This window comes from Bos mutus, chromosome 8 (assembly GCF_027580195.1).
Source record: "Bos mutus isolate GX-2022 chromosome 8, NWIPB_WYAK_1.1, whole genome shotgun sequence".
NCBI lineage: Eukaryota > Metazoa > Chordata > Mammalia > Artiodactyla > Bovidae > Bos > Bos mutus.
In genome coordinates, this window is record NC_091624.1 from 75,788,311 (window position 1) to 75,804,827 (window position 16,517).

Here is a 16,517-nt window from a genome sequence, read left to right on the forward strand (position 1 = left end):
CTGAGAATTCAAGGGCAAGGATTGTGTATCATTAGTTTTTGTATCCCCCGAGCTTAGCAAAGTACCTGATACATAGTAAGAATTCAGTAAATGACTGCAATATGAGATGAACTGAATATACAGATAGAAGGGGAGACAGACCTCTAAAGGAATGGGCATTCACGTGTTTGGAAATTTTTTAGAGCTAGCCAATATTTTTAGAATTGGACTTCCACTGTTCACAGGGATATGTGGAAGAAATGCGCGGCTTTGTTTCACAGAGTTCATTTGATTATTCTCGAAGGAAAACTATAATCCGCAGTCTGTGGCACCACAATTGTTTGTTGTGGGAATGATTATAGATCAAAACCAAAAAGATTATATCCCTTTTCAAGAGCAAATGAGTAGCAAGAACAGATGAAGTCTTAAGGAAACAAAGACGTTCTTTTCATGCAAATGTGTTTATGATAAAACTAGAGCGAGATAAATACCGAAACTACTAGTCTTTGTGAAACTTGCTGGCAGATTTTTAGTTTTGAGGAAAGATGATTTCCCCGCCCAGAGCTGGCCTTGGGATATGAATACCACAGATCATTTTTCTTTACAGATAAAGGAGAAGTGAGTTCTGCAATGAGCATTCTGCTGCGGCTTATGTCAGGCACAGGAATGAATGAATGAATGAATGAATGGCTTCCCTATCTCTGCACAGAAGCCCCATCAGATACTTGATCTCCTATTGTGTTGTTCAGTTGCTAAGTCTGTCTGACTCTTGTGACCCCATGGACTTCAGCCTGCTACACTCCTCTGTCCATGGGATTTCCCAGACAAGAAAACTGGAGTGGGTTGCTATTTCCTTCCCCTTGGGGATCTTCCCCACCCAGGGGTCGAACTCATGTTTCCTGCATTGCAGGCAAATTCTTTATCACTGAGTCACCAGGGAAGCCCCTAATCTCCTGTACTGTCCCACTAATATATTACCCATGAGGGGTCCACAACGGAAAGCCAAAGGCAGATTTTCCACCTAGATAGAAGACTGTTGGCCATGAAGTTGCTGTCCTTCTTTTCCCATAGGATCTATGCTGTAGTACAGAACATTTAACTGAATGAAGCATCTCTATTCACGACTTGATGAATGATGTCCATCTTAATGTTGTGCGGCTATGTTTGGGAAGAGTAAGATGTGAACAGCAGACGATGTTCCTGCTTCATTTTTTACACTTACGCCTATATTCATCCCAGGAACATTTATCATGCTAGTCATAGGTTAATAGTCCAGCATTATCTGCTAGTCACAAGGATAGCCCAATAAACACAATAACTTTCCCTGCCCCGAAAAAGCTTTGATTCCAGTGGAAGACACACCGGTAAAACAATAAAGACTGTGATCCCTTGCAGTGGATTCAAGCACAGTGAAGAGTGAATCAGCTGCCACAGCCTCAGTGACAGGCACTGCCCCATCTTCATACTGGCCTTTTACTCAACAGGAGTATTTTCAAACAACTCCTCAGAGACATGAGCTCCCTCTGTCAGGTGTTTAAATGTGATACAAACAAAAGAAGCATAAATCTTCATAAAAATGTAGGGAAAAAAGGTTTAGGTCTCCTTGACTCTTGATAATGTATCCATCTAATATTCAAATATAAAGTATATCCAGTGAATTGTTCACTTTAGAAAGCTGTACTTTATATTATAATATATGAATTCTATCTCAAAATAATAAAGAAAAATACACAAAATATATCACAGAAATTTCCTTTTGGCCTAAGAGCACCTTATTTCTTCTAGTAAATAAAAGCCACTTCTTTTATCACAAACCTTGACAACTTTCTGAATATACAGCACTGTTTATAATTAGGGTTCTCATATAGATAGCAAAACTTTTTATTTGCAGTAATGTACAGTGTTTTGTCTTTTGAATATTAGTCTATTTGTACCTAGGGAGTCTATCCAGAAAACATCAGCTGTTTCTAATGTCAGATGAGAAACTGGCTGAGTAACTTGAGCTACATCTCTTAACCTCTGGGAAAATGTCACCTCTTCAGTGAAACCACAGACTAGATTTGAAGATTTTTGGAAATCCTCAAATATAATTCCCAGCAGAATTCTATGACACTAGATTCAAACTTCTAAAACTTTAGGATAGTGTTTTGTTTTTTTGTTTTCTAAGATAATGGGAGACTCCTTGAGCTGTGACAGGAAGGATCAATATGGAAGGAACAGAAAAGGAAGAAAAAAGGAAATCAATGCTCAGTTAGTTGCACAGCAACACCCACCAACTCCAATGCTCAGGCTGAAACTTTTTATTTCTCTTCCTGTCTAAACTGATGACAGGGAGGCCAATTAATCACCTTGGGGGGGAAACAGGACCAAGTTCTTGCACTGTCACTAACCTGACACCCTAACTGCTCCTAACACAAAGGGAGGCAGCATTTCAGTGTTCGTTAACTGTACCAATTACAGTGCCTCAATCACTTCAGCCATGCCTGCACTTCTAAGTTAGAGATTTGGTTCTAAGTCTGTGGGATGGGGTAGGGCATGAGCACGATGAGGGGGAAGGGCAGAGGGAAGGGAGCTCCTGATCCATCTGATACTGAGTGGTTCTTAAGGGACTCATTCATGTTACTTGAACATTGATCATTCTGCAAGTAATCTTTGTCAAACAGATGAAGGCATCCAAACTGTTCCTTTTTTACACTTTTTATATTAGAGTATACTTGATTTACATATACATATATCTATTATTCGGAGAAGGCAATGGCACCCCACTCCAGTACTCTTGCCTGGAAAATCCTATGGACGGAGGAGCCTGGTAGGCTGGAGTCCATGGGGTCACTAAGAGTCGGATCCGACTGAGCGACTTCACTTTCACTTTTCACTTTCATGCATTGGCGAAGGAAATGGCAACCAACTCCAGTGTTCTTGCCTGGAGAATCCCAGGGACAGGGGAGCCTGGTGGGCTGCCATCTATGGGGTTGCACAGAGTCGGACATGACTGAAGCGACTTAGCAGCAGCAGCAGCATATCTATTATTTTTCATTTAGGTTATTACAGAATATTGAGTAAAGCTTCCTGTGCTGTACAGTAGATCCTCTGATTATCTACTTCGATTATCTATTTTATATAATTTATATATATATATAGCAGTGTGTGTGTTTTTGTTTATTTTTAATTGTAGCATAATTGCTTTACAATATTGTGTTGGTCTCTATCATACATCAACATGAATCAGCCACAGGTATACATGTGTTCCCTCTCTCTTCAGCCTCCCTCTCACCTCCCACTTCATCCTACCCCTCTCGCTTGTCACAGAGCACAGGGTTGAGCTCTCTGGGTCATGCTGAAAACTCCCACTGGCTATCTATTTTACATATGGTAATGTGTATGTTTCAAAGCTACTCTCTCCATTTGTCCCAAAAGAACTTAACCATGCTCTGTCTTCATCAGCACTCACCTTCTAATTGCTTTCATAGAGCTTCTTTTTGGAGGAAGAAGGGAATGTTACAGCAGACAAGATGAGCTCTGAAACACATTCAGTGCTAGTGCCTAACATATATTCACGTTCATACCAACTTTATGAGTAAAGACTAGTATTCTCATTCTAACTAAGAGAGAAGCAAGGCCAGGAGAGGTGCAGTAACTGGTTCAAGTCAAGCAGCACAGTGCTAATTGGCAGAGTGAAAATAGGAACCTTGTTTTCCCTGACTTCAAAGCTCTCTCCCACATCTGCTATTGTAACCCTCAAAGTACACACTTGTCACTCAGGCCCTAAAAGCCCAACTTCATTTTAAAATCAAAATAAAACTCCAAAGTGGCCTCTCTGTCCTATTGATCTCTTTGAAGTTGAGAGCTTGCTTTGGAAGTAGAGACACTTCAGGATTAACTGTTTCCTGAGAGCCTGGGGCTCCACATAGGAGCAGCGGAGAGTCTGCACAGTGTCCAGTGATGGGTAAGGGCCAATCAGTTATGACAGACTGGTGTGAGGACCAGGATTGAGAGACAGAAAACTGGAGTTACACGAGATTCCCCCCAAATGCTGCTATGACTCCCAGGAGAAAAAATGAAAAGTTCAAGTAGAAAAGATATGGAATTTAACCTTGCTAAGGAATCTGTCTAAGGTTTTAAAAAAAAAAAAAGTGGGTCTGTGAACATTAAAGAAGTCCAAATTCAAGTAAGTTTTGGAACTTGAGAATTTGCTTGCAGTTTGAATTCGAACAGCTACAAGAGTGCAGAAAGAATAAAAGACTATAAACACATATCTGCACCCCTGGCTGTGGATGCAGCCTTAACTTCTGAGGTGAGCTGCTGTGTCTTTTGTTCTGCTAGATTTGTTTACAAGATGCAGAATGGCAGCCAGCCAGGAAGGGACTCTCTGTACCTTCATATCTTACTTGAGGAGGCCAGTCCTCAGCTATGAACAAAGAAAGCGTCTTCTCAGACTGCCAGCTGGCAGGCTTGGCTTTACTCTAAACACTGCACTGGGAGTTTAATCAGTAGGTACATTTGAGTTAAGGCTGAGGGGTCTGCATTAAAATGCATTCACTTCTGTACTGTCTGAAGATAATAACAGTGTATTTTCTGAGAGAAAAGGGTCTGAAAATAAGGCTTCAACTGCTGATAAATCAGGTGGGGATGAGAAAAGCAGCTCTTTTTACAGAAAGACATTCTTTGTTCTGTTTGCTCCTGTTGTTCCTACTAGCAATTTTGACCACAACAAAGAGCTTCCATGAACTGTAAATTCAGTTAGAAATTGATCCAGACACACACTTTGGTTAATCATCTGCTGTGGGGCCAGTGGTGAGTGGTTTGCTGGGTGGCCAACAGCATACAGAGGAGGCCTAACACCTGACCAGGAGAAGTTAATATTCGAACGCAGGAGATGAGTAGAATAAAAGAAGCAACAGCCTAGTGCTAAGTGCATTGGTTTAAGTTAGCAAGTTTTCTTTTTTTTTTCCCTTGATGATGATAATCATGATTTTTTTTTCTTTTTTATTGAGTTCAGAAAAGCCCTACAGGTATGATCAATGACAGGGATGGGAAGAGGCCAGAGTTTCATTGATTCAAAGACATTTATTTTTTTCACGTTTTAATATCTCTGAAATTGATGTGCATCTTAAAATTGATGGCATCTGTTTGATAAAAGAGGCCCTACTCAGACTGCTGAGCACTTGTATCAGGGGCTCTGTGAGCATTTTGTATGTATTAATTTATTTTTAATTACCTTTGGGGTAGGTTTACTTCTATTTTAGAAATGAAAAAAGTAAAATACAGAGAGGTTCAGTTATTTGCTTAAGGTCACACAGCTTGAGACACACAGCCTGACTCCATGAGCTGTGATCTTAGCCACTGGTGTCCTCCTAGCCCACTGTAAGGCTCCAAGTGGCATGCAGAGGGCTTTGGACCTAATCTGAAACAGGAAAACTACTGTGTTTCTAAAGAAGGAGGTAATGATTCCCACACTCTTACCCCAGTCAGGATGTTCCACTTTGGAACAGTAAATTTAGCCATTCATCTCCCCCAAAGGAGGTTAAATTGGTTTATCCAGCCAAATATGAAAAGGATACTAGTTTTTACATTATAAAATCATTCATTTTCTCATTCATTACACAAACCACCAAAATGTGTTCAAAGTTAAAAGAAAAAAAAAAAAAAAAGACAAAACACTTTCTATCCCTGTGACTCATGTGTCAAACATAATTAGAAATTTTCCCTGGTCAATTTTACTCGTCAACTCGGCATAAAAGATGAAAATAGATCTGTCAGCCACCACTTTTTTACTTGAGAAAGTCAGGGAAGCCACTCTGAAGAAAAATTCAGTGCATTAAAGGCTAGACAGAAAGTCAGAGAGATGTGCATATATGTGTGTTTGGTTTCTTGTTTTCATCTCTGTAATGCCCTAATGAATGTCCACTGTTATGAGTTTACACATAAATTATAAATTAATTGAAAGCAGATATGACAAGTAGTTTTTGCATTATGAATGCTTGGAGGTTTACAAAACGTGAGCAATAAAGGCTTTCTGCCTACCAATGCACTCTGGCACACAAACATGGTCAGATACACCTACAGCCTTTTTCTAGAGAAAACAGAAATGTTTTCTTTTGGGATCTTTGCTTTGATGACAGATAGTTTTGTCCTTCCGTGGAGAAAGACAAAGCTTACCATTGGAGACGAAGAAACATGGATGGAGAATATAGCAAATGACATAGGAAAACCACTGGGTTTGCCCAGGGATGATGGTGCAACACAAACTGGGGGCTACGACATTTTTACCAAATTTTTAGCATAAATATTGACCTAGTTGAAGACTTAGATTTCTGGATTCTACAACCAACACATAAGAAACAACAGTAAAATCTTTGTTGTCTAGAGCAGGTGAGTTAAAATAGTGTTCTTCTTAGAACAGGAAGTCATGAATTTGTGAACTGTTTCAGCCATGTACCTGGTGTGTGACCCTGAATAAGTTATTCTTTCTCAGTCTTGTTCCCTACCCCTGTGATGAGAAGGTTAAACTACATGATCCCTGAGGTCTATTCCAGCTCTAGCCATTTAAAAATAGGATCTAAGCAATGTTTTTTTAATGTCTCTATATATCCTGGCATCTCTTGATATGTTTCATTATTCATGAGAAAATAATACATCTTTTTAATTTACCTGTCTCACCAGTATTGTGAAGATTTTAGCCTATTAGACAAAGGTGCCACATACATGCTGTCATTAAAATGGAAAGACAGGGCACTGTTATCTGGACTCTTTCAGATAAGAGGCTCATTATCCTCTTCTCAGACTGGAGATGTGAGAACGTTGCCATGAGTACAGGAAGAAACTCTTAGCACATTAGGATGCTAAATGTTGGAGGGCACATGGGCGCTGAGATTAAAGATAATACACTGGCACAGATGGCAGCAAAGATCCTGGACTAGACTGGGTAGCAACAAAATAGGTCAAAGGTATCTTTCTGATAGGCCTTCTGTGAATCGGGTTTTCATCTTTCTCCAATTGCAGCAAAAACAAAACAAAACAAACCTTAGCTTCAGAGAGCGTGTGTGTGTGCTCACTCATTGACTCTTTACAACCTCATGGACTGTACAGCCTGCCAGGCTCCTCTGTCCATGAATTCCTCAAGCAAAAATACTGGAGTGTGTTGCCATTTCCTACTCCAGGGGATCTTCCTGATCCAGGGATTGAACTTGTGTCTCCTGCATTAGCTGGTGGATTCTTTATCAATGCCCATTCAGAATAGTTTAGCTTTCTTTCTTTCTACATTTATTTGTTTATTTATTTAATTAAAGTATAGTTGATTTAGTATTTCCAGTGTACAGCAAGGGCTATATATATTCTTTTCCAGATTCATTTCCACTATAGTTTATTTAAGATATTGGATACAGTAGTAGTTTCAGTGTGTGTGTGTATATATAGATACAGATATATAGTTATTGTTCAGTCACTCAGTTGTGTCCGACTCTTTGCAACCTTGTAGACTGCAGCACGCCAGGCTTCCCTGTCCTTTACTATCTCCTGGAGTTTGCCCTAAGTCATATATACACACATGTATGTATGTGTGTGCCTGTGTATGCACGCACATGCGTGTATATTTAAAATACCACTAAAAGGCCTAGTGATGACACATTTGAAAATATAATAGATATTGGATAAGTATTTATGTCTACGTAACTGCCATGGGCAGATGGACTGTGGCCCAAAAAGTAATTTGTAAGTCACCTGCTTGGAACTTTGAAATCAGCTGAGTTAACTACTTTTAAAAGGGAGATTATCCTGAACCCCCCTCCATGTGTATACCCGTGGTGGATCCATGTTGAATGGTGAAACCAATACAATATTGGAAAGTAATTAACCTCCAATTAAAATAAATAAGTTTATATAAAAAATAAATAAAAAATAAAGTCAAAAACTTTTATTAAAAAAAATAAAAGGGAGATTATTTCCTCAATGTAGAAAACAAAGGTATAGATTCTATAATGTACCTGAAGTACACTGCCCCCTGACAAAATGCTCCTCACTGCTCTTCTTCCTATTTATACTATCAGTTGTTGATGTTGTTGTTCAGTCACTCAGTTGTGTCTGACTCTTTGTGACCCCATGGACTGCAGCACACCAGGCTTCCCTGTCCTTCGCTATCTCCCGGAGTTTGCTCAAACTCATGTCCATTGAATCAGTGATGCCATCCAATCATCTCATCCTCTGTCACCCCTTTCTCCTCCTGTCCTCAATCTTTTCCAGCATCAGGGTCTTTTCTTTTCCAAGAACTTTTTTCAGTTCTTTGCATCAGGTACCCAAAGTACTGTAGCTTCAGCTTCAACATTAGTCTTTCCAATGAATATTCAGGGTTGATTGCCTTTTTAGGATTGACTGGTTTGATCTCCTTGCTGTTGAAGGGACTCTCAAGTCTTAACCAGCACCACAATTCAAAAGCATCAATTCTTGAGTGCTCAGCCTTCTTTAAGGTCCAACTCTTACATTCATACATGACTACTGGGAAAAAAAAAACACAGCTTGGACTGTACAGACCTTTGTTGGCAAAGTGATGTTTCTGCTTTTTAACATACTGTCTAGGTTTGTTATAGCTTTTTCCAAGGAGCAAGAACCTTTTAATTTCATGGCTGCAGTCAGCATCTGCAGTGATTTTGGAGCCTAAGAAAATAAAGTCTGTCACTATTTCCATTGTTTCCCCATCTATTTGCCATGAAGTGATGGGACCAGATGCCATGATCTTTGTTTTTTTAAATGTTAAGTTTTAAGCCAGCTTTTTCACTCTCCTCTTTCATTTTCATCAAGGGGCTCTTTAGTTCCTCTTCACTTTCTGCCATTAGGGTGTTATATCATCTGCTTATCTGAGGTTATTGATCTTTCTCCCATCAATCTTGATTCCAGCTTGTGCTTCATCCAGCCTGGCATTTTGCATGATGTACACTACATATAAGTTAAATAAATATGGTGACATTATACTGCCTTGATGTACTCCTTTCCCAACTTCAAATCAGTCCTTTGTTCCATATCCAGATCTAACTGTTGCTTCTAGACCTGCATACAGGTTTCTCGAGAGGCAAGTAAGGTTAGTCTGGTATTCCCATCTCTTGAAGAATTTTCTGCAGTTTGTTGTGATCTACACAGTCAAAAGCTTTACCATAGTCAATTAAGCAGATGCTTTTTCTGGAATTCCCTTGCTTTTTCTATGATCTAACGGATGTTGGCAATTTGACCTCTGGTTCCTCTGACTTTTCTAAATCCAGCTTGTACATGTAAGTTCTCAGTTCACATACTGTTGAAGCCTAGCTTGAAGGATTCTGAGCATTATCTTGCTAGCATGTGAAATGAGTATGACTGTGCCATAATCTGAACATTCTTTGGCATGACATTTCTTTGGGATTGGAATGAAAACTGACCTTTTCCAGTCCTGTGGCCACTGCTGAGTTTTCCAAATTTGCTGGCATATTGAGTGAAGCACTTTCACAGCACCATCTTTTAGGATTTGAAAGAGCTCAGCTGAAATTCCATCACCTCCACTAACTTTGTAGTGATGCCTCCTAAGGCCCACTTGACTTCACATTCCAGGATGTGGACACTCTAGGTGAGTGATTACACCATCATGATTATGTGGGTCATGAAGATCTATTTTGTAGTTCTTCTGTGCATTCTTGCCTCCTCTTCTTAATCTCTTCTGCTTCTTTTAGGTCCTTACTGTTTCTGTCCTTTATTGGGCCCAACTTTGCATGAAATGTACTATCAGTACTACCTTTTGTTCAGTACCTTTTCCAGTTCTTTATGTCACTACTCTCCCTTTACTGAAAACTCAGAAACACTGCGTTAGTACTCTGGATTCACTTCTAGATGTTCTTATTAGTATTTTGTGGGGTGAGGTGGGGAGTTAAGGTATATAGCTAACATTGCCTACTCGACATCCTAAAAATAGAAGTTTCTTGTGACTTTTATATTCCTCTCAGTACTTAGCATGATGGTTTTCTGCAGCACTATGGCGGATAATTATTGGTTCCCCCTCCATCTCAGAAGTAACTTTGTCTCTTTGATCCAAGGGAGGAATTAGATATATAGGGATGGGCTATTAGGAGCTATGTCCTAAAATGTGCCTCCACAACCCAGTGAGTCCATTTAAGTTCACAGTTTGTTTTCTGGCATTTGCAATTTGACAAGAAAAATTCTCGCTCTTTAGGGATTCTCTATGTAAAAGAATATATGATCAAAGGATCTATTTTCTGTATGTGGGTGGGAGAAACAGAAGAAGCTGGCATGTACAGGGGAGAGAACAGTGCAGCCCAGAGAAAAACACTATGGGGAGAGTTTCAGAGGGGGTGTGGAAATCTCTACAGTCTCCCAGTGTCAGATAACAGTTCTGTTTTTAATTTTTTTTTAATTTATTGAAGTATAGTTGGTTTACAATATTGGGTTAGTTTCTAATGTACAGCACAGTGATGCAGTTATATATCTATATCTACCTATATTCTTTTTCAGATTATTTTCCATAATAGGTTATTACAAGATACTGAATATGGTTCCCTGTGCTATACAGTAGGATCTTATTTAATTTATTTATAAGCAGTGTGTATCTGTTAATCCTAAATTCTTAATTTATGTCCCTCCTCCCTTTGGGTAAGCATAAGTTTTCTGTCTGTGAGTCTATTTCTGTTGTGTAAATAAATTCATCTCTATCATTTTTTAGATTCCACATATATGATATCATATGATATTTATCTTCAGACAAAAGTTTTTGAAGCATACCTGCATGGATAACATTTGCTTCTATATAAATATATAATTTATAATACATGTATAATAGATAATATACAATAAATACAACAAATGGTCCTTTATTTTCCTTTAAGCAGACTCTAGGAGCTGCAGTTAATTTCTTTTTCTTGTTCAGTCTCTAAGTTGTGTCTGACTCTTTGTGATCCCATGGACTGTAGTCCATCATGGGATTTCCCAGGCAAGAATACTGGAGTGGGTTGCCATTTCCACTTCCAGGGGATCTTCCTCACCCAGGGATCAAACCTGTGTCTTGTTACTTACAGTCAATCTAATATACACAGGATTCATGAATATGATATTGGTAATGCTGACTGTGATGGCTGTCAAATTGATCTCATACACAGATATATTTGCCATCTGAGGAAATGGTGAAATGAAGATTTGAGGGGCATATGTGTATTGTATACACACATACACAATTATTCAGTCTTAAATAAGATTCTACCATTTGCAACAACACTGAGGGCATGGGCATCATGCTAAAGGAAATAAACCAGACAGATAAATATTGTATGACTTCACTTAGATGGAATCTAAAAAAATAAAAAAACAAAATTCTCAGAAACAAAACAGATTGGTCATTGTCAGAGGCATAGGGTGGATGATGGAAGAAATGAGTCAAAGTGATCAAAAGGTAAAAGCTTCCATTTTACAAATGACTCTTGAACAATGCAGGAGTTAATATTATAATTTATAACTGGGTTTTGCTATTGAAAAATATCCATGTATAAGTGGACTTGTGCAGTTCATATCCATGTTGTTCAGGGTTATAAGTCCTGAGGATGTAATATACAACGTGGTGGCTATTTAACAATAATGTGATGTATATTTGAAAGTTGTTAAGGATATATATTCAGAGTTCTCATTACAAGAAAAAATAATTTGGAGTTATGTTAAGTGATAGATTGTAACTAAATTTACTGTGGTAATCATTTTGCAATATACACATATATCAAATCACAGTGTATGATAAACTAATACAATGTTAAATTTCAGTTATGTCCCAATATAACTTGAGATAAAGAAATAAAATGAACATTCGTAATTAGCATGGTTGAATTACTAGACTAGCATTTTTGAAGTTCAGACAAGGAATTCAGATTTTAATTGGGCTTCCAAATGATCCATATGTAAACAGTAGCTAGGAGTTTGTTTGGCAAGATGTCCACATCTATTCTAAATCAGTCGAAACATTCACCAGCCTCATGTACTGACTTTTGACAGTGACACCAAATTTAATTTCTCTGCATTCTAGATGCTATCCTCATATTCTGGCCACTTAAATTCTAGTAGGATTTGGCAGTCTCATTGAAGAAAATACAAGCCTAAAGTAATTGCAAAGACCTTCAAGATGCAGTTACACTAATTCCTCAGGTTCCTTCTTCCAACTGTCATGAATCTGACTTCAATTTTCTTTATAGTAAAGGAAGTCTCTCACATAATCTAATAATATTGCTTTATAATTTAAACCCACTTCCTCCTAGTCTAACCTCAGAATCAGTGTAAACAGGTTTCATGCATTTAATTCCTGTTTTAATCTTAGAATCAGAGTCGCAGATTTAGCTTCACCCATCTTGAGAGGTCTGAGTAAACATTAATCCATAGTGATTATGCTAAAATAGTTATGTTTGAAAGTAATCTCTCCTCATTGAAAAACAGTGAAAAATCTAATCAAGTTTATATAGAGATGATATGTTAAAAAAAAAAAAAAAAAAAAGATAAACTTCTTCCAGTGTGTTGTCCTCTGGTCTAAAATACTATGCAGAAGTCTTTATCATATTATCACAGATGAACACAACATTTAAATATCTCCTTCATGGCTGTTAAGGCACAGTAGAGTCAATTCATGCCCAGGGAGCTTTAATCACAGATCATCGTCATGATAAACGGTGAAGTCAGTGTGGGCTATCATGTCAACGGCTACTCGGGGAGTTCTTAATGGGAGTGCTGCCAGCATGAAGTTCATAACTACTTTCAAGGAGCACTTCTAATCTAATGGCTAAATGAGTATCATTAGAGTATCTTTACATGCAGCATTTCTAGAGAAATCCTGTATTTAAAGGAGGCAAGTTACTGTAGTCAATGCATACAACTGAGACTGCTTAAATACTGCAGATATTGTCAATAGTTTACACTTATAAGAGTAGAAAGTTAATTAATGGCTATTAACAAGTTGAGCTATCAAATTGTATTTCTGTGACCCATCATATCATTCATAATCACACATAATGTGTTAAAGTGGGGCCATGAAGAAAATATCACACACAGCAACACACTAAGAATAACAATAACAACACTCATGATAACAATAAAGAGCAGGTTGGCAGTGTTAAAAATTCTGGCTAGTGAAAGCTAACACTTAACTATGTGATTTTATGTTGCCCCAAATGGCATTCATCATATGCCTTGTTTTCTTTTTAAAACTCAATTTTCAATCTGAAGCCTCAAACCAGAAACTATAGAAACTATTTTCAAGAATACTGCACAATGTAAAGAGAGCCTTTATGACTAAGAGGAAGAATAGGAAAGAAATAAGAAGCAGGCCATTTAGAAAATAATTCATAATCCAATGTGTTTCCTAAAACTGAAATATTCCCCTAAATGCTTGAAAGAGAATAAGTGAAAATATAATTTAACCAATGAGTGAGCAAACAAAATCTCCTTTGTGTTCTATCAACAAAGATGTTTGGAATATGTAAATTGAATAAAAGGTTACCAGCTCTTGAGACTGAATGGGGCTACAGATATGTTTTGCTTAGGAAGAACAATAAAATAATCAAAAAATGAATGTTTAAAGACTAGAAAATCCATGCAAATGTCCAGATTGCCACAGGCCCCACTGCTCCACATTCTCTTACATGGAGCTTTTTCACGTGGTTGATAACTCTCTAGCCACTTGAGGTTAGGGCTCTTCTTAGAGTTTTCTAACCAAATATGACAGGGAAAAATGTTAGAGTTGGTAGGGACTGAGAGAAATCCAGTCCATCAGCCTCATTTCAGGCCGATAATAGAGAAATCAAGGGTGATAACAAGGATGTGTTTTAAGATTCCTATTAAATAAACCAAAAGAAACTCTTTATGGTAGAACTTGAACAGTTTCAGTTTTTTTATCTGGCACAATTATAAGATTTTAGTTGGACATTTTACTCTTATGCTTATGCTAGTTAAACTTGATCTAAAAGATAAATGATCATTCAGTTATAAATAATCCATGAATTGGTTCCACTATGGGTCCCTGTTTCTGAGGAATATGATAAATAGTCAGTTTCACAATCTTCTGCTTGATAAATGACACAATATCTAAATACCCACACATATACAACACTTTTTTATTCATTTTCATCAAGGATTAACACAAAACCTTTAAGGATTCTGAAAATGTAAGATACTGTTAAGTGCACCACTGCTTCAGAAACACGCAACAGTCTGTGAACATATTACTATCTTAAAATTAGCTCCAATATTATTTTATACTGAATGGGTAAAAACATGTGTATGTACTTAATAATTGTAGTTTTCAGGCCATGTAAACTGACCAAGAGGACTTGGAAATCTGCTTATTCTCTGTAATTTCTTTTTCAGTAAGCTTTCTCACCATAATTTAGTGTATCTGGCAATCATATGGTATACTGGGAAGCTTATACATTCAGTATATTAACTTGAAATCAGGAAAGATAAACCAACCTCATTAAATAACACTGAACGAATATAAAAAATTAGATACTTTTAAAAGTACAACTATTCCATTAATTATACAGATACTTTTTAGTTGGCTATTTGTTGTAAAATTTTGTATCAGATGCTGAGTCATATTTAAAGGAAAAAGAACTGATGGATATGATCATAAAGAAGAGGGGGACAATTCTTGAAAATACTGTCAAGTATAAACACACTGAATTACCTCATATTCCTGGGAAAACTTCAAGTTGTCATTTGCTTTCAACCTTTCAATGTGATCTGCAAGTTCCAAGATAGGTATTGGAGGATGGCTAGCCATACCTATTAAAAGGAAAGAATACAGACATTTGAAAACAAATGAAAATAATGCTAACTATTCCAAAATACAGAGAATACTATAGTTAGAAATGGCCTGAAAATACGTGAGTAGTAAAGATGTTTAATGTGAAGAAGCAGGCAGATAGTTTGGTTACTCAAAGCAGGACATGCTCTGGAAGGATGAATTTTGTAGCCAAATGAAAAGTCACCAAGCATAATCTCCAAACTAACACTCCTAATGTGAAAGAAAGTGTTATTGTGCTATGAATCAATGCAGTTAGCTAGTGGAGAAAACTGACAGTCAGGCTTGATGTCAACTTCTGCTTTGAGTAATGACTGTTATGTCATTTCAAACTCCTTCTCCTGCACTGTGTGAAATGGAAATTGTGTGGAATTAAATGGTGTAAAGTGAACTAAGAAAATAGACACTGAGAAAGGCCTAAAAAGGGAAAGAGTTGTAGCTTGATAGGAAACATAAAGTGACTTATGCAGAATCAAGGAAAACTAACTTGAAGAATGAAGGTTACCAGGGTAACCGGAATCATCTGAACCTGCAAAGGAAATGATGGTGTAAATAAAATAAAACAGAACAAATTTGTTAAAAAAAAAAAAAAAGAAATGGATGCCTGATATACTTTTAAAAAGCACTAATAAAAATGCTGCAGGTTTTAACAGGATTCATATACATTGTGACTAGATTAAAATCGCTTTAATATTTCACAAACCTGTAGGTGACTGACATTCACATGCAAACATGAACACAAAGAATGACATGCACCACAGACTATAGACAATAATCACTGATGACAAAATCAGACACAAAACTGAGCTTCAAAAATGTTTCCACGAGTAGCAGATTGTAGAGGTTGGGGTTGCAGCCTTCTCCTGGACATTTATCAATGGCCACACTGACAGCTTGCTGATGTTTTGCCCCAAGTCCCCATTATTCAACCCCTAGCAAACCTACAATCTACTTCAGGTGTAAACATCTTTGTCCACTAATGGGAACTGAATGCAGGAAAGGGAGCAAATGGTGAAAGGATGAAGAGGAAAAAGAAGGTGGTAAAAGAAAGCAGTGACATGGGGGTGATACATCTTAGTTCAGTCGGCCAGCTGAAGGTATTCATCCATTCTGTTAAAAATAAAGCACCACTAACTATGGTGATTCCAGTGTCTTTATAATGATTTTTCATTTTTCATACGATTTATATTTTACTTCTTCTGATTAATTTTTCAAGAGCACCATAAGAGACCATTGCTGACTCATGTCTTATAGGTGCAAATTCCAGCTGACTAGAAAAACTTGAACTAGCATGCCACCAAGGAGGCCTCTTCAGTGAAAAAAAAAAAGAGTAAGGGAGGGACTCAAGCTGGAAACCCTGTCCCTGTGGACATTCTGCTGTCCCTGGGACTCTCTGCAGGGTGTCAGGCTGAGGTATGGTGACCATTAAGTCAGCACAACGTGTAATCACTTTGTAATTATTTTATGGGTATTTTAAATATTGTACTGATATTGAAAGCCAATGAGTTCCTTTGTCTCTAATGCCAAATTATCAATGGTTTGGTAAGTTAAGTAAAAAACTATCTTGCTTCTCCCAGACAATCATTTCAGCACTGTGCTGTGATAGGCAGTACTTTAGTATCCACAGCTATGAAAGTCTGCTTTCAGTCAGCTAAAAGCTTAATGGAAGATCCAATAAAAATGAATCAGCTTGGAAGAAGAAACTCTTTGTTGCTGATGTGATTATGCTTTTGGACTT

At 37.6% G+C, this 16,517-nt stretch overlaps 1 protein-coding gene and 1 long non-coding RNA gene across 13 annotated transcripts in view; one reads left to right on the forward strand and one right to left on the reverse strand.

The window, feature by feature from the left end:
- Positions 1–16,517, forward strand: part of LOC138988912 (uncharacterized) — a 289,550-nt gene that overhangs the window by 262,071 nt on the left and 10,962 nt on the right. The window lies entirely within an intron of this gene.
- PTPRD (protein tyrosine phosphatase receptor type D) overlaps positions 1–16,517 on the reverse strand; it is a 572,219-nt gene that overhangs the window by 109,065 nt on the left and 446,637 nt on the right. For 7 of the 12 annotated variants that reach the window (XM_070375878.1, XM_070375877.1, XM_070375876.1 and 4 more), the window contains 2 exons: positions 15,267–15,308; positions 14,663–14,760 (listed from right to left, as the gene is read on the reverse strand). In XM_070375878.1, coding sequence (XP_070231979.1) covers positions 14,663–14,760; positions 15,267–15,308 — 140 coding nt within the window. The remainder of the gene's footprint in view (positions 1–14,662; positions 14,761–15,266; positions 15,309–16,517) is intronic. The other 5 variants (XM_070375882.1, XM_070375881.1, XM_070375883.1 and 2 more) reach the window with 1 other exon arrangement.